The following is an 18,501-nucleotide window of genomic DNA, read 5'->3' as shown; positions in this document are numbered from 1 at the left end:
ACACCAACCAAAGGAAGAATTGTAGTGAATGTACCTAAGGAAGTAGGAATCCTCATACTTGCCTAAGCATGCTAGAAGGAAGAACTTTAAGAAGTCTAAAATGTCCATTTTTGCAGACAATGATTTAGAGAGAATAGTAGCTATTGATAATGAGATTATAATATATTGACTCTATAAAAGCCTCCAAATCAATAGAGGTATAAGAAAAACAATGCAAGATGGATCTGTCATGGTCAGTAGATATGGCAGCAACTCAGGGATGACTATGAACCTAGGAACTAAATGGCAGGAATGGTGACCATGTTTGTGCTATATGATATTCAGGAGAATAGATTCTTTCCAAACCCAAAGAGTGGGTCAAGGGCTGGGGATATGGCTCAGTAGAATAAGTGCTTCCCTGGCAAGCACAAGGGTCTGAGTTCAATCCCCTGTTCTGCTAAAAAAACAAAGAGTGGGTTAAGAGTTGAAACAGAAAAAGAGCTTTTAAATAAGATATGTTGAAGAGAGAGCTCATTGTAGCCCACTGATGTAGCCTCAGCAGTAATTTTTCCATTTCTTAAGCTGTTTTCTGCTTATTCTTTAGGCAGACTGCCTGTCTTCAGCCATGAGCATTTCCTTGAACATGACTGCAGATCTGCACTAAACTTTCCCTCTTTCAACTCTGCCTTTTGTCTAAAGGGTGCTTGTGCTTATTGCTGCTAATCTTAATGATTAGAGTTGACGTTTGCCTTTCCAAAACTACTTGAATAAACAGATAGAACTTGTATTATTAATTTAAGATCTCTTTGGGATAGATGTACTTAGTTTAACTATATCTTGTCACTTCTGGTACTGGCGACATAGAGAGTAGCACACAAAGTTGGAGGAGATTAAGATTTGGTCTGAGTCTTGTATTTGGAGTATAGTTTCTCATTGCTGCTGCTTTTTTTGTTTTGTTTTGTGACTTGGTTAGTCCATCCTGGGGTTGGGGCTGGCACAGCATGTGGTACTGGTAATCTGACCACTTTGCCTAAGCTTGGCTAAGTAGGTGCTTTAGACTGCTGAGCTATCTTGCCTACCCTCATTGCTTCTTTTGAGTATATGATTTGTAAGACTTTTTATTTACTTATAGAAATTTTTTATTTCTACTTTACATATACCCAGATTAATCTGAAGAACTGTTATATAAACATAATTAACCTGAGTCGTGACTAGTGAGACAGAACACTTTATTGTGAACCTGAGTATACTCTAAAAATCACTAGTTTTATACTTTAAAATCATTAAAATGAATAAAACCAATTTTTGGTGGGAATAAATGAATTTAATAAATGAAAGTAAATGTAAGAAATAAGCTTATTTTGAAATAATTTGTGTATAACAGAAAGCTTGCATCAAAACTGATTGTCAGGTATATTCTGTGATTAATAGAAAAAAGAATCTTAGAAGCTTTGGTAATGAGAGGAAATGGTTAGTGCAGTGTCTTAGAGTCCTAAAATTTTAGGTTTGTAGAGATGTATTTAATTCGTTCTACAAATGAATTGGTGCTCTGGGTACTTTGCTGTTGTGGACACAGGAGAAAGCCAGATAGAGACTGTTCCTTAGCAAGCATATAGACTAGTGGGGAAGCACCACACATGTAGTGAGTCCTTATGTGTGGGAGGTGCATAGTTTTCTGGGACTGTAGATGAGCAAAATGTGTAGTTAAGTGTGGACATTCACAGAAAGCTTCCCTGAGCAAAGGGGAAGAAGATGGGCTTGAAGAAGTCATGGGTGTTAGCTGCACAGCAGATGATGATAGTCGTGTCCCAGGTGTGTGTGTGTTAGCCTGAGAGAGCATTTGGTTTGAGGAACTAAAAGATTGTAAAGACACACCATTTCATTTTACAAAAGAGAACGGAAGGCAAAGGGACATTGAGTGACTTGCCTGCGGGTCACTTAATCTAGTTTATTCTGCGTGATGATTGCTTTGTTCTTCATCCATTGATTTCTGTAGCCACACAAAATCCATCTGAGTACCAAATTTTTTGTTTTTTACTGTCTATGAATATTTTACTGTGTTTCCAAAAAATGTATACCGAGACATTTATTCATTATGTATGCCATTGGACACTTAGAATTCTGTCTTCTAACTGTATTTTGTTATTACTAAAACTGGCCCACTGTCAGATACACAACATTAAGCATATAAATAATGTGCTAAAGTACAGTGCACTCTGCCTACTTCCCGTATCTTTTACTTTATCAGTAGAATTGTGTTTTGCTTGTGCGTCAGAATCTGCTGTGTTCAAGTTGATATAGAAAGTTTAAATTTCCATATTAATTCAACTTTCCCTTGCCTGGAGTACATTGAATGTCAGCCACTGGTCATTTACAAATACTTGGAGTGTTCTATTTCAATGTAATTCTTTTCTTCAGTGTTAGCACAGTTCAGTTTTTTCATTAAACATTTGTCCATGAACTATAGTGTATCAGTCAGTCATTATGTAAGACACAAACAAGATAGCACCTACGTGTTTACAAAAGTGACAGTGTAGTATGGAAGCACTGTGGAGGCACAGATTGTAGCAGCAGTTCTTGCAGAACAGGTTTATACTCCATTGCTGCCATTTGGGTAAAGTGCTCTGGCACAAGAACTGTACAAATGCTTCTGGATGAGAAAGACCTTCATCTGCGATCTGATGTATTTGACTGGAAGATTAGAGTGCAGTGGTGAGAAATAAGGTTGGCAAGGTAAGTGGTGAGGACTACAAAGGGCTTTCTAGCCGTGCTGTGTAGCTTGCACTTATCCTATAGTCAGTGGGAAGCAATGGCATGTTCCTAACAACAGAATGATGTGACAAGATTTGTACTTCGAAAATGCCATTTTGGCTACAGTGTGGACACCTCAGTGTAATTATATGCCATTCTCATGTTGTGAAAGTGTTACACCTAAATTTTTGCCAGAAACGATTTCTATAAATTATTGGTCTTCTGCCTTATTAGATACATTGCCCATTTTTAAAAAGTGAATTTGATACATATTATTACCTCTTTTACAAAATGACTTCATGATAATATAACCATTCTCCACATATATAGAAAATATATGGAGAGAGGAGAAACAAAAGGAAAATAATTATAGAGGCTAAATGCTAGAACCTTTTTCCAAGTGTAGTCAGCTTGCCCCTAGCAGCTGTACCACTGTGAATTTACTATGCACAGACCTACTGGATCTGAATGTGTGTTTAAGTAGTTCCTCAAAGAACTTGTACATGTATTCAAGGTCTTGAATTACTTTTTTCACATGACAAAATAGTAAGATGCATGTATTTGTAGAAGCACTGCATGTAACAAATACAAGTAAAAATTATAGAAGTAGTAGATTAACAGTTAAATTTTAGAAACAAATTTTAAGGTGGATGTAATTGCAGGTCAGAAAGAGGTTTTTATATCAAATTATGTTCATTGAATTATCTAAGGTTGAGTAAGTTTGTGAAGGAAGTTAAAAGAATATATGACCATATAATTTTATGGTCATCATAAAATAATGGAGGTGAGCTAAGTATGAAGGGAAATAATCACCCAGAAGTAACCAGGTAATAGAGAAAGAAATGTATACATTTGTTTTAGGATGTAATTTTTGGGGGACAGTGTTATGAGACAATTGAGAAATTGTACCTCCGATACAGCTCAGTGGCACAAGCACCCGCCTGCAAGGGCAAGCTCGTGAGCTCAATTCATGGTACAAGAGAAACAGAGACAGAGGCAGAGAGAGAGAGAGAGAGAGGCATAAGCAGAGACAGAGCCAGGCAGGCAGACATTGGAAACTATATACACAAAATAAATCATAAAACATAAGTGTTGAGGGGACATTTATCTTATTTGTGGTTTATAGACAATGCTTTAATATACAGTAGTTTTATAAGAAAAGACTTTAATACCTCTTCTTTTATGTCTCTGCCCTTAGTGCTTAATTTTGGTCATCTTGAGAACTGTTTTCTCATAATGATCATATATTAGGGGCAGTGCAGTTAAGATCTTTGATCTCTTTGTTTTTTTATTATTATATTTTTGTTATTGTTGATACAGGGTTTTGCTATGCAGTTCAGACTTGTAGTGATCCTCCTGTCTCTGCCTCTCCACTGCTGGAATTACAGTCCTGCACCACCACATCCGGTTTTGGGCTGCCACAGCATCCCCAGGGTTCTGAGGCCAGCATGGAGTGCAGTACTGGAGAGTGAACTTGGGTTCTTGCGCTTGCCGGGCAAGCACTTACGACTGCCAAGCTATCTCCCCAGCCCCTAATCTCTTTGTTTTTAAGACTACTGGGTAATATCCCACAGATTATTCGCTCAGATAATAGAGAACAATAGAGAATGTGAAATTCAGTCTCAGTTTCTATTCAGTAGGCTAAGAAGTCATACTTTTATTTTAGACTCTAGATTTTTTTATAGGTTGCCTACATAAATAACAATTAAGAAGTAATCGTATTTATTAGGAAACATTAAAAATAACTTATTTTCATTTCAATGACAAGGGATAATGATTGTTCCCATTATAAGGCTAACAGCTGATAAAATATAGGAGTGGTTTATACCTTATTTCTTATTCTTTTACAGGTTTTAAAACGCCCAGAATATTTTGGAAAGTTTGGTAAAATACATAAAGTTGTCATCAATAATAGCACGTCATATGCAGGCTCACAGGTAACTAATGATAGGGATTTTTGCCTTTTTCCCTTGTGGTCTGGGCTTGACCTGGGCTGTTTAGAAGGAAAATTTGCTTTCTGTAATTAGGAAGGTAGATAGTAAAGAATTTAAGCAGTGTAGTGACCTCTGTTGGTAGATGGAGAAATTATTGGCACTGATTTGACCTTTCTAGGCCTTACAATGTTAATAGTAATAAAAAGGAAATAGTGAATCAGAGCTTTATTAATAGAATATAAAGGGGTGGGAGAGTTAAGTGTATTACCAGGTAATCTGTTAATTAGATAATTCCTAATTAGTGGTGTTTTGGATATTGAATCTTCATAAAATAACTTTGTGATATTGATGGTAGCAAATTGAATACCTATGTATTGCATTTATTTTTTTACAGAATTTGACAAGTTAAATCTTATTTTTAATCTAATTTTTAACCTTTTTGTATCCTTGAAGAGCCTGTCAAGTGATTTAATGAAATAAATGCCAAACCAGAAATGATACTTTATTCATCTGTTGTAGTTGATTTAGAATGAGATAAAGTTCAAGTATGATTACTTTTAAATGGTCTAGTAGTACTTAATGAAAGCTACTACTTCTAATTATTATCATTGTTACTAACAGCAGTAGTTAGGCCTTTAGCATTCTGTAGGCAGTTTGCAAGACAATTTTATTTCTTAGCATTATGTCATTGAAAGCAAATAATTGCAGGCTTGGATTTTTTTGCTCTAGGGTCCAAGTGCTAGTGCTTATGTCACCTACATCCGGTCAGAAGATGCTCTCAGAGCCATACAGTGTGTCAACAATGTGGTTGTAGATGGCAGAACACTGAAGGTAATATAATTCTCTTGATTTTAAGGGAAAAGGATAAGATATGATACAAAGAGGATAATCTAGATTTACACATGAACTTTATTTATTTGTTTGTTTGTTTTTGTATTTTAGGGAAGGGTCTATAGGGTGTTCAGGGTCTCACTACTAGATTGGACTCATAATGATCTGCCTGTTTACTGCCTCCCAAGAGATGGTATTACAGGCGTGCACCACCATGCCCAGTCTCAATTGCCCTCTCAGTGCGCCCCAGGGGCGGGGCCAGCATGGCAGGCCTGGGGATCGAATCTCCTGGCCCCTGCACTTGCTTGCAGGTGCTTTAATCTGCTTAGCTATTTGGCCAGCCTACACATGAACTTCAAAGACATTTCATTTGAAGATTGTTTATAAGTCATCCATAACAGCCTGTGATGGGTGATTGGTTTGCTGCTGACTTACAGAGTCCTGGTTTACCAGCTGGGAATAAATTCATTCATTGTTACGGGATAAACCAAAAATCTTTTTACATACATTTTATTTTGTGAAAATGCAGCCATTATTTTTCTCATCTAAAATAGATAATAGTTCTGATTTTTGTTAATAACTGACCTGATGCAAGTTTGATTGCAGGGTCATACCAAAGAGTGGTTTATGTAAATGAAGGAAGGATGACATAATTACAGAAAGAAAATTGCCTTCTATGTTTTAGCCACTGATAGCATGGAACACATTTTTGTGTCTCTTTCATGTTGGTGGGAAGATTTGTTTGAATTCTAGAAACCATAGACTGAGATGTTTTCCTTAGTTCCTCCAAATAGATGTCATTTATAATAAATATTAGTAATAGTTCAATGTCTTATTATTCTCTGTCATAGTTCTTGTTTTGTCTTATCTGTGCCTTATTTTGGGTGACATGAAAATACTAAACATGTAGATTCTCGTTGTGCTGTCACTTCACACTTTTGAGTCTTCTTTTACCCTCTTCCCTCTTCCTGTTGCAGGCATCTCTAGGTACAACGAAATACTGCAGTTACTTCTTAAAGAATATGCAGTGTCCAAAACCTGACTGCATGTATCTACATGAATTGGGGGATGAGGCAGCCAGCTTCACAAAAGAGGAAATGCAGGTAGTAAAGTCCTGTGAATTAATGATTTTATGCAGGACGGAGTACTTTTTCTTCATAAGTTAAAATTCAAACATAAAAAGTAGGGATTTGGCTTTTTAAAAAATGTTAGTACTTTAAAGTTATATTTTCTAAATATTGTGTTCTATGAAATGTCAATTTTGTAGGATATGGATGGATCTGTGATCAGCTGAGCATGTAAGTTCTAGATTAATGAAGATAATAGGTTTCTTTGATAATAGGTTGTTCTTAGTTTTGAGTATACTAACACATAACCATGAGGGATAATGTACAATCAAAACTCAGTTGACCAAAGAAAATTTTTTGAGAAATGCTGCATTAAGAGGAATGTCAGCAAAATGAAGGCCATGTGGGAGATAGAAATTATTAGGATTTTTTCCCCATTTCTATTCTTTGTAAACTATAAAATAATATTGTGTCCAGTGATACTGATAAAGTAACAGTTTTATGAAATGATTCTCCCTTGAAAATGTCCACTGAGTCAGAATCCTGTAAAGGATGAATTAAAGGCTTAAATATTTTATAGTTTTTATATTTCCTCTTCCTGTCGCCTTTTAATTTGTAGTATAAACATGCTTTTACAAGTAAAAATGTTGAACATATGACATTTTAAATGAGGATTATACTAAAGCACAATGCTGTACTTCCCTCTTATAGATGAGGACTTCATATTGTTGCTGTGGACTTTTGCAGAAATACTTCTCATTTAGAAGGTGGGGGGCATTCATTGCTACCTTTCATTCTCCAGGTCAAACTAGAGAAAGGCTGGTAAGGGTTTTTGTTAAGAGCAGACTGTTAATGAAATGAAGTATTACCTGTTTTTGACTTGGAGTTAGTATGAACTAAATCCCATTTAATACATTAGAGTTTCTTGACACTAGTCCATATGGCTCAAAAATGGTGTTAATGAGCCAGGGAGCTACCTTAGTGGAATAAGTGCTTGCTAAGTGCTTGCCTGGCAAGCACAAGTTCCTGAGTTCGATCCTTGGTACCACCAAAAAAGAAAGAAAAAGAAAAAATGGTGTTAAGGCCCACCTGATACCTATGAAGGACAGGTGAGGTACTGACTTATTATTTATACAATAAATGCCTTTATTTTTTTTCAAATGAAGTTTTCTTGAATGAAATCTAAGTAGAACCATTTTAATGTGAATTTTAACTAGTAGAGAGTATACATTACTTAACATTTATACACTATCATAATGAAAATTTCTGTCTGCCAGAGAATTTTCAGGCCCAGGTTGATCTCATTTAAAGTACTAGTGAAAAATAAAAGAAAAATGTATGGACAGTAGGTTGAAACTTATGTATAATGGGATTTATACTATTATTATGAACTGCCCCGTAGAGTCACTTGAATATCAAATTGAGCTTTTTGTGGCTAAAGAAAGTCCTAACTCTCCTGAAGTATTAATTGCAGTAGGAATTGTCAAAGCTTCTCATGTTTTCAAAGTGTAAAATTTAGCTAAGTGTGACAGTACAATCCTGTAATCTCAGTACACTCCTGGGAGGTTGATGCAGGAGTATTGTGAGTTTAACACAGCTTGGGCAATTTAGCAATTCATTGAGACCCTATCTCTAACAAAAGGGCTGGGACGTAGCTCAGTGCGAAGGTCTTGATTAGTTTCCAGTATTGTGCATGCACAATATAAAATCCACATCTGAGTGCATTTTTTGTTAAGATTCTTTTAGTATATTGCATGCTCTTGAATTTAAAAATTATTTTGATCCAAATAAAACTTTGACTCATAAAAAAATAAATACAAAAATTATTTTGAAAAGGCTGTTCTTTGTTAAAACTTTATTAGTGTAAGAAAGAAATTTGAATAAATTATGTCATGACAAAAGTTAGAAAACCAGGGGCTGGGGACATAGCTCGAAAGAAAAAACCTTTTTTTTTTTTTTTTTAATTTTAAAGAAGAAAAAAATAAAAATCATAGAAAATTTCAAAACAAAATGATAAGAAATTAACAGTGGTTATCATATTGTATATTGTTATCTTGAAAGTAGTTGTTCAGATTACAAGATATAGGTATGCAAATTTGATCAGACAATATAAGCCCTATCTGTTCCTTTCAATGAACTTATAGAAATTAGTAGTGCAATTATCTATCGTGTGTGTGTGTGTGTGTGTGTGTGTGTGTGTGTGTGTGTGTCTTGTATGTCTGTCTATATGTTTAAGTTTTTCCTAGCTCCAATTTTAGGTGTATTTAGAGATCCTGTTGAAATGAGCAAGTGGCTTCTCAGAGTAGGGATGATGTGTTGTACAGTGCATGGTCCACAGTTGTGCTCAGTTAAATGAGAATGCCTGTGACTTTTGTTATTTTGCTTCTGTTTTGATCTCCATGTTGGTTTTACCATAAGTTTTATAGAATTTTAAAATGATAAAGATCCAAATGACCTTCCAGTCATTATGTACATCCACACAGCAAAAGATTAGTCAAACTAATTTTATGATCATTGATTTTTGGTTTTTGTTTTTTAAAATAAATTTAGGACAGGGTCTATAGGGTGTACAGGGTCTCACTATGTAGATCAGACCCTGGCCCACTGGGGATCGAACCCCGGCTGCTGTGCTCTGCCTAAGCAGGTACTTTAGTCTGCTAAGCTATCTGGCCAGCTCGAATATTGATTCTTATATCTAATTCGCTTCTAACAGCAGTTTTTGCCTGATTTTCCCACAATACTTGCAATACTGCTTTCAGATAGGCAACTGCCCATATGTGGTAAATATAGCATTTTCCCATAACTTACAGAATAGAGTCAGCAAATCTTTCTGCAAAGGGCCACTTCTATGTAGCAAATACCTTAGAATTTGTAGGTATGTAGTCCCTGTCACAACTATTCTGTTGTCTCTTTTATAATACTCCATTCTGCCTTTTGTAGCAAGAAAGGAACCCTAGACAATGTGTAAATGAATGAGCATAATTATGTCTTAGTAACATTTTATTTACAAAAACAAAGTATGTGGCTATAAACTGTTGACCCTTGGTCCAGAGTTTAAAATACATTAATTTTTTATGTTATCCTTGGTGAAATAAAGGAAAAAGTAAAAATGAAATTTGTATAATTTTTATTTAGTGCCAAGATAATGAAGAATATAAATTGTTAATTTCCAAATAAAACAGGGTCAGTTGATAAATTTTAAGTGATTTCCAGAAACTCAATAGTTATCTGTTAGATGATTTGTGTGAAAATCTTGCGAAAGATGGATATTTAGTTTCTGAAGTAGTGAAATTATCCTCTCATTATGTTTTTCTGTATAATAGAAGTTAATGAAATGCCTTTGGTGGTCTAGAAGTTTTGTAACTTTCATCCTTGTAGTTTTTTCTGACTCCATGTGAAAATTTTGTATGTTTTATTTAGGATACCCTTAATAATTCAGAAGATAATGCATTATTTTATACGAGCCATTTTGTGAATCCTACTGCGGTTTTAATTTCTCCTTTCTTTAGGCGGGTAAACATCAAGAATATGAACAGAAGCTACTTCAGGAATTGTATAAATTAAATCCCAATTTTCTTCAGCTGTCTACGGGTTCAGTTGATAAGAATAAGAATAAAGTGACACCATTGCAGAGGTATGATACGTAAGTACTGATGCTATTATAGTCAGACATTTTTACCCCCCCCCCATCAGTCTTTTCATTATGCCTTTTTTTAAAAAAACAACTTAAAACCCTGCTTGACAAGGCTGTCACTTTTGCACAATTGTTTGGCTATCAGGGAGCATAGGCTCACAGTTTCTGGGTTTGAATGTCTGCTGTTTACTGCTCTGTGGTTTATATTTTTGGCAAGCCTCTTCATGCCTTCACCTTTGCAATGGTTTGCAGACCACCCTGAGCCCAGGGAATATCCCCCTTGTTAAAAAGGGGGTTAAGGGGTGTTGAGTAGAAAAAGGTTCTTGTCACCTAATGGAGGAGGTCTCCCTGATAAAATGAAGGAACACCCATGTCATGGTTATTCAAGATATTTAGTCCCAAAGATAACGAAAATTTTATATCCTGTGAATGAAGAGTATCTCAGTCACACTAGTTTTGTGAGACAAGTTTTCTCCTGACCTCTGCCCTAGCATGGTTTTGGGTTGATGGTACTGTGTCAGTGTGTAAACAGATTTGAGGTCTTCAGTACTGTTACTCCATTAGGATGATTTTCACATCTAGGTTTGTACTGTACATGGATACCTGTGAGAAAATCAAAGTTTTAGAAGTTTGCTCTCTCCTGAATGTTCCTTAAGCTTAATATGTTAAGATCTTTGTTCTTCTCTTTTAATCTGAAGTTAAATTTAAGTGATATTTTAGTGCCTCTGTGTTAAATGTTATATCAGTGTCTTATTTAGTAGTAAAGTATTATAAAAGCCATTTTTCACCCAGAGCCAATAATAATTGCATAGGTTATTGTCAGAGTCAGTTTCTTCAGTGCTATATTCTTGGGTTTAAATTTTTCAAGTCTTTGTTTTACTCCTTTTGATGGTGAATGTTGTTTAAATGTTAAAATCTATTTAAATTTAAATACTTATATAAATACATGAACTGATTAAAAAAGATGGTGAATGTTTAAATTTTTAAAATGTATTACAGTAGAAAACACATCAACTCCCCTCAAGATTTTCCCCCTCACTTCAAATGCACTTGGCCATTGTCTTACCACTTTCTGAAGCAGTTCTAGAAATCCTCTTTCATGAGTGTCTTTAGATATGCTGGCGCAGCAACCTAAGTCTCCTGAATGGACTCTAAATATTTATCTGGTTGTTTTGACTTCAGAGATCAGCGCAGTTACATGGTACCAGATCCCATGAGTAAGTGGATGAGGACACACTTTAGTATTTTTATGAGCCTGCCTTTCCATTAGGTGGCACATTTCGCTTGATGTTTGATCACATCTTACAGGTACATTCACAAAAGTGGACTTCCAGAAATGCTTCAAAAGTGACCTAGACCATGAGATAAAAAATGTGGTATGAGAGGGAGTAGTTTGAGAGGGTTAGTATCAGTATGTCTTACTACATTAATTAATATAAACATTCATTGTGTATTTTGATCACACCTCATAAATGCATGAATAGGCCCCCAAACGTAAAATTACTATAAACTCTGTGACATTTGTGTATATCAGGGTTAGTATTAAAGGCTAAAGCCAACAGAAATCTTTCTCGGTAATAAATTTTGACCTTTTCCTGTGACCATTTGTACCTGCACTTCTCTAACCATATATGTTCACAATGAACCAAATGCAATTACTTATCTTATTGGTTGCTACTTCTATAGTACTTGATATAAAAATGAGGCTGTTGGGGGCTAGAAAGATAACTTGGTGGTCTAAGTACCTCCCAGGCAAGCACAAGGACCTCAGTTTGATCTCTGGTATTGCGTGCCTTGCCAAGGTGCTGGCCACTGAAGCTGGGCGTGGTGGCACACACCTGTAATCTCAGCGTTGGTGAGGCTGAAAACAGGATCATTACAAGTCTCAACTGTGTAGTGAAACCCTGTATCAAATAAATATATAAATAAATAAAATTTAAAAAAAAAAGAATGAGGCTGTTGAAATATTTACGTCATATACATTCAACATTTTTGTTTTTTGGGGATGTTTTTGGGTCCCAGGAATTGAACTCAGGATCTTGCACTTGCTAGGCAGGCAGTGTTGCTGAGCTGTATCCCTGACCCCAAGATTCATCATCATTCTCATTAAAAATGTCATCAGCGTAGTTAGAAGTCATATTCTGGGTTATAGCCCCTAGAGTTTGCAGAGTAGAACTTAAAGTTTAGATATTTCTTTGGGATAACATTCATTGTTTTTTTAATATAAAAATATATCTGTGTTGATGAAAGTGTGAAAAAAATATGAAAGCATACAGATGAAAATAAATGTTTTATGTGATCTTAGTACCCAGTAATTTTCACTGAAAATATTTCAACTCTATTAAGCCAGTCTTTTGCATTCCTATTATTTTCATTTATTTTATTGGTATTATTTATAATACTGTGCTGAATGTCTTCATGTAAATGTGTTAGCATTGATTGTTCCTAAAAATAGAACTTCTTAGTTTAAGTGTTTGAGAGTACCTGTTTCCTAAATTTTTTCCTCTGAGTGTTGATAAACAAAAGCCAGCATCTCATTTTAACATATGTCTGACTAATGGAACAAACTTTTTATACATTATAAATTCCTAAGTGTTCCATATTTTGTATGTTTATGTTCTTTGTAAATTATAGAGATCTAATTTTTCCCAAAGAGTTGGTCAGTTATCTGTGTTTCAAAGTGGATTAAATTTATTTATTTATTTATTTTTTTTTGGCCGAACTGTACTCAGGCCCTTGCGATTGCCAGGCAAGTACTTGTTCAACTGAATCATCTTCCCGGCCCCCAAAATGGATTAAATTTATAAGTCAGTTTTGGAAGAATTTATATTCTATAATACAGAGTCATCCCAACTACTGGTATGGCATATCTAAATGTTTGTACCTGTCAGGGGACATCTTTAAAATCTTTTTTTCTATTTTTTTTAGGTCTTCTACCACTGTTTGTGTTTGAGAATCCTCATGCTAAAAATTAAAGAGCAGTGTTAGACTAGGAGCACTAGCAGGCATTTTGCCTTCCTCTTTTCTTTGATGTCGATAGCTCTGATGTTTTGAGTACTCAGATGTGATTTTGATGACCTAAGATAATTTTTAAATTACAATATTAAAATACCTTCATATTTCTAATTTTTTGAGCTTTTCCCCTTTGGATTGGAAGTAAATATTGGAGTTGCTTTACATTTGTAACAAATATTCAGCTTTTACGTAATTTGTAATCAGGTATTAATATATTGCCTACTATTTTATCAACTTTGTCTTTATTATAAGCAGGTAGCAGGAGGTGGATTTTTAGGTAAGGTTTCTTACAGAGAGATTGCCAAGTTAGTAATGAACAGGAAACTGTTTTTGTTCTTTCTGTGGTCTTACATAAGAGATAGGTTTTTGTGACTTATTTTGTTTTGTTTTTGTTTTTGAGACAAAAATTTGCTGTGTAGCCCGAGCTGACTTTGAACTCTGGCAATTATCTGGCTTTGGCCTTCCGAGTGCCGGGATTGCAGGATTGTACCACTTTGCCTAGCTTTTTTTTTTTCTTCGCTGAACCAGGGATTGAACTCAGGCCCTTGCGCTTGTCAGGGAAGCACTTATTCCACTGAGCCATCTCCCCGACCCCTATATTTCTATTTTGTAAATGTTTGCTCACTCTCTGTCTCTCTCTCTCTCCATCCCTTGGTCTCCTGCCTGTGCAGAGAATACCTCATAGACTGATGTCCTGTAAAATGTTCTACTCCTAAGAAGTCTGTAATTTTACCATAGGCTTCAAGGCTTCAGAAACTACTTAGGACTAACACTTAAAAATCAGTGAGACAGTGTATGAAAAATGTTCATGAACTTTTATCTGCAGAGATTTACTTTCATACTCATTTTCCTCTTGAAATACTCACTGTTATAAGATCTAAGTTCCAGTTGGTGTCTCTTAGTTCCACTTGAGTTCAGAGCTTCTTAATCAGCATGTGGTCTCCATGGCCTTGATTGTCTTGTTGCTCTTTTTCTTGGCTAGCACAGCTATCAGTACTTGAGTGACCTTTAGGAGAGTCTTCCAACTCATCCTTTTCAGAAGTTGTTGTCAGCTCTGATGCTGTCCCTCTCATTCTTTGGTTTAGTGCAGTTTACATTATCTGCTTCCCTGTACTTTTATTCTTGACAAAACAAATTGGATCCTTTGCTTTTCGCACAGCTTTCCAGCCTTTGCCCTCACTAGGTAACTTTGCCCCATTCCTTTGTGTGTTCTGTTCAGATGATAAACAAAAATGTTTCCCACTTACCTATTTATTTAAATTAAAATAATTTTTAATGTATTTGGTTGTGGCAAGGTCTCACTACACAGCTCGGACTTATAGTGATCCTCCTGCTTTCATCCTCCCCGGCTCTGGAATTACAGCCATGCGTCACTATGCCCAGACTCTGGCCATCTCAGCCCACCCAGGTGGTGGGCCTGGTGCAGCATGTAGTGCCAGGAATTGAGCCATGGTCTCTATACCTGCCTAAGCTTGCGTAAGCAGGCACTTTAGTCCACTGAGCTATCTTACCAGCCCTGTTTCCCAGTTAAAGTGAAATAAATAACGAACTTTAGCTTCACAGTGAAAGTTTTTTAGTGTGGCAGAGAAAGTCTTCAGAAAGCCTGTAGGGTTTTTGTATGCCTGTTTTTAAATTTTAAAAGCCTATGTAATTTATCTTAGTACAGCCAAACTTCTTATATCTGGTGTCCGTGGGACCTGCAGGTAGGTCACGACTAGAGAGCAGTCCATAGACTAGGTTTCTGTCTTCATAAGTAGGCATATTTGTTAGCTCAACCAGGTACATCTCAATAAAATTATTTAAAAAAAAACCAACAGGTACAGTTTGGTGAGAAATTTGTACATCTGATGCCAGCAGTCATGAAAACTCTGACCTCTTAGCAGTTGCCCTGAGATGCCCCTTTTTTTGTGTAGCCATTGCAAATCTAATTTATATTTATGGGAATTTGTAAATATACTTCCTTTCTATGGGGCTATGCATACATCTTTGTTTTCTTTTGATAGTTATTTTCCATTGATAGTTGTACTTACATCTGGTTTAATTATCACTGACTTGTTATAGTCTATACAGAAAAGAAGGTGACTTCTAGTCATATCTTTAGACATTTTAACTTATTTCTTGAATGTGTTATTAAATAAATCGAGAATGCTGTGTTAGAATTGAGTAGAAGCTTACTAGGATGTTGCCATATTCCCATAATCATTTTGCAGCTACTTTTGAATTGATGACACTGAACTAGAAATTTTTAAACAGGTTTGATAAAGCTTTCCCAGGTAGAGCTTGAGGTATTCTAAATCAGTGCTTATAAAAATGCAGTTGAGGTCCGGACACGATGATACAAATTACTCTAATTAGCTACCATCTAGAAACATTCTTAAGACTTGTTCTTTATGCAGTCTTATTTCTTGTGGTGCTCTGGACATCAGCAAGACTGACCTCACATTAAAAATTGTTATTTAGTGTTCTTTAATGGTGGTGGCTGGAAAGATGAGCCAAAATCCAAACACTGAAATTGTTCATTTGTAATAATACTTTTTTTTAAACGTTTCTATTAATACCTCTTCCTCTCAACTTGAAGCCATTATTCTTATAAGAATAGTGCAAGTTTATCTCACATTATCTCTAATTATGTCCCACTGTTCCTGCCACCACCAAATTAATCTTTCTGAAATACTGCTGTGTTTAGATATATCCATTGGCTTTGGAGCCTGGCCTCAACCTTTCTCTCCTTACTTCCTGTTGTTACTCAAACCATCTGTTCATTGGCTAAGTTGATCAAATTGGTGGATCACTAAGCCTACACCTTTTTTGGACACTTGTGCTGTTGGTAACTCTACTGCTGTCCCTTTCCTTTCCTTCCTTTTAATATGTAAATCTTCTTTGTTTTGTTTTGTTTTGTTTTTGGTGGTACCAGGGATCAAACTCAGGACCTTGTACTTGCCAGACAAGCACTTATTCCACTGAGCTATCTCCCCGGCCCCTGTTAATCTTTTTAAGACCTGCTTAAATTGGACCTCTTCTACAAAACTTTATCCATTTGCAGCATTTATAGTAGCTTTGCTTTTTTCTGAAGACTTAAAGCATTTTGTTTGAGTAGTATTGATAGCTGGCCCTGGCATAATCTGTTTGCCGGAATCAGGAACATCTTAGCAATGTCTAAGCAGATGGTGTACCTCAGATTCAGATTGGGTTCTGGTTCTTGCTCACTTACCCAATAAGTAATCTCTTTGAAAGGTGACTATTTCCAGTGAATGATTTTGAGAAATAGACTCTTTAATTTATTTTACTGACATCTATTCGGTAGTAGTCCTTGGTTCATGTGGTGAGTTAATTATGGAAATTACGTCACTAGGTCAGTATTGCACTGCTTACAGAGATTTTTCTTTTAAGCCAGATGAGTTAAAATGAACTTGTTAGTATTTTCTGTCTTTACCATGGTACTGCATTTTCTAAGAATAAAATGTTAATGTTTTTGAGTAGTGGTTTGTACAAAATGTTTTATTTATGTGTGTACATACATGAAGTATGATCAAAATATATGCCAAATGTTTAAAATTTTTAAATGTATTATATTAAAAGACACATTGCCATGAACCTTCCTCAGATTACTCCTCCATGCTTGAAACACATTTACCCCATTCTTCTTGCCTGCTTACCTGCCTGCTTGGTTGCCTCCTCCCAGGCCCTCCCTCCTCCTTTCCCTCCATAGACAGAGTTTTGCTATGTAGTCCAGGCTGACCTTGAGCTCACTGGGTAGCCCAGGTTGGCCTGGAATTCATGGTGGTCCTCCTTCTGCCTTAGTCTCCCAAACACAGGGATTATAGTTTTTCTCATCTTTGAAGCAGTTCTGGAAATCCTCCGTTATGAGTGTCCATATGTCACTCTTCAGTGCCATCCAGTGGAAAGGTAGGCTCAAAAATAGTGTGTCTTCATCTACTTTATTCACCAGATCTGGCATGCAATTTCTGGCTTTTCCTCAAAGTCAAAATGACCATGAAAGTGAAATGTTTTGAGAGGATTCTGGACATCAAGGCAACTAAAAAATCTTGTGATACACACCTGTAATCCCAGCACTCAGGAAGCTGAGGCAAGACTGTAGCAGTTTGAGGCAAGCCTGGACTACACAATGACTTTAAGGCCAGCTTGGACTACATAGCGAGTCCCTGTCTCAAAAAAAAAAAGCCAAAAAATTAAAAGGGTCAGGAGAGGAAGAGATACACTTCTACAACTACTTCAGAAAGTGGCAAGAAGAATGGAGTGTGCTCGAAATGAGGGAGAGTTTTGTTTTTTGGGTTTTTTTGTTTGTTTGTTTGTTTGTTTGTTTTTGGTATATTTAGTGCATGGTCTACAGGGACTACAGGGTCTCACTACACAGATTGGACTTGTAATGGTTCTACTGTTTTCAGCTTCCCAAATGCTGGGATTACAGGCGCGTACCACCACACCCAGTCTCAGTCGCCCTTAGTGCACCCCGGGGACAGGACTGGCATGCAGGCCTGACATCGAACCTTCGACCCCTGCATCTGCCTAAGCAGGCGTTTTAATCTGCTGAGCTATCTGGCTGGCCCGAGGGAGAGTATTTTGAGGAAGATTAATTTGCTATTAAGTTTTAAAACTTTATACTTTATACACATAATACCATCTCTAAGGTTGAGACTAGTATTTAGAATTATTGTTTGAAATTTATAGCTCTTACAAACCTATAGAAGAAAATAGAACCTTTCAGAACTTTCAGTGATAAGCCCTGCTGTGGTACATCATTTACTTCTGCTGTAGGGGCTGGATGTGGTAGTGCACACCTATAATCCCAGTTACTTAGGGGGCTTAGGCAGGAAGATCTCAAGTCCTTGCCTCAAAATGAGCTAGGGAAATAGTGATTGCTTAGGATGCAGGAAGCCCAGGACTCAATCCCCAGTGCCGAAAAAAGAAAAGGAATCTATAGAGAACATTTTAATAACTTTTATGTCCTTCTGTCACATATCTAGGAAAAAAACTTAGGCATATGTTTATCACATGCATAAATGTAACTGATGAATTAGATTTTTGACTGATGGGAGTATTGTCTGTTTTAAGCAATAATTTTTTTCAGGCTGGTGAGATGGCTCAGTGGTCTAAAGCACCTACTTAGAACAAGCTTAGCAAAGCACAGGGACTGCGGTTCAATCCCCCAGCACCACATGCCAGCCTGCCCCGCCCCCTGGTGGGCTGAGCTGCTCCCCCCCCCGCGACACAAATAAATAAATTAAAAATATTTTGTCCCCAAAACAGAAAAAAAGGTAACCAACACAAA

General features: G+C 36.3%; 1 protein-coding gene across 8 annotated transcripts in view; it reads left to right on the top strand.

The window, feature by feature from the left end:
* The window catches only part of Cnot4 (CCR4-NOT transcription complex subunit 4), a 130,910-nt gene that overhangs the window by 75,030 nt on the left and 37,379 nt on the right, over positions 1-18,501 (top strand). For 5 of the 8 annotated variants that reach the window (XM_004629851.1, XM_004629853.2, XM_023713615.1 and 2 more), the window contains exons 4-7: positions 4,581-4,667; positions 5,394-5,495; positions 6,473-6,598; positions 10,072-10,205. In XM_004629851.1, coding sequence (XP_004629908.1) covers positions 4,581-4,667; positions 5,394-5,495; positions 6,473-6,598; positions 10,072-10,205 — 449 coding nt within the window. The remainder of the gene's footprint in view (positions 1-4,580; positions 4,668-5,393; positions 5,496-6,472; positions 6,599-10,071; positions 10,206-18,501) is intronic. The other 3 variants (XM_004629854.2, XM_004629852.2, XM_004629856.2) reach the window with 1 other exon arrangement.

The sequence above is a fragment of the Octodon degus genome, unplaced genomic scaffold (assembly GCF_000260255.1).
Source record: "Octodon degus isolate 3935 unplaced genomic scaffold, OctDeg1.0 scaffold00032, whole genome shotgun sequence".
NCBI classification, from domain to species: Eukaryota; Metazoa; Chordata; class Mammalia; order Rodentia; family Octodontidae; genus Octodon; species Octodon degus.
Note: the sequence above shows the minus strand (reverse complement) of the source record. Positions and strands in the feature narration are given on the sequence as shown.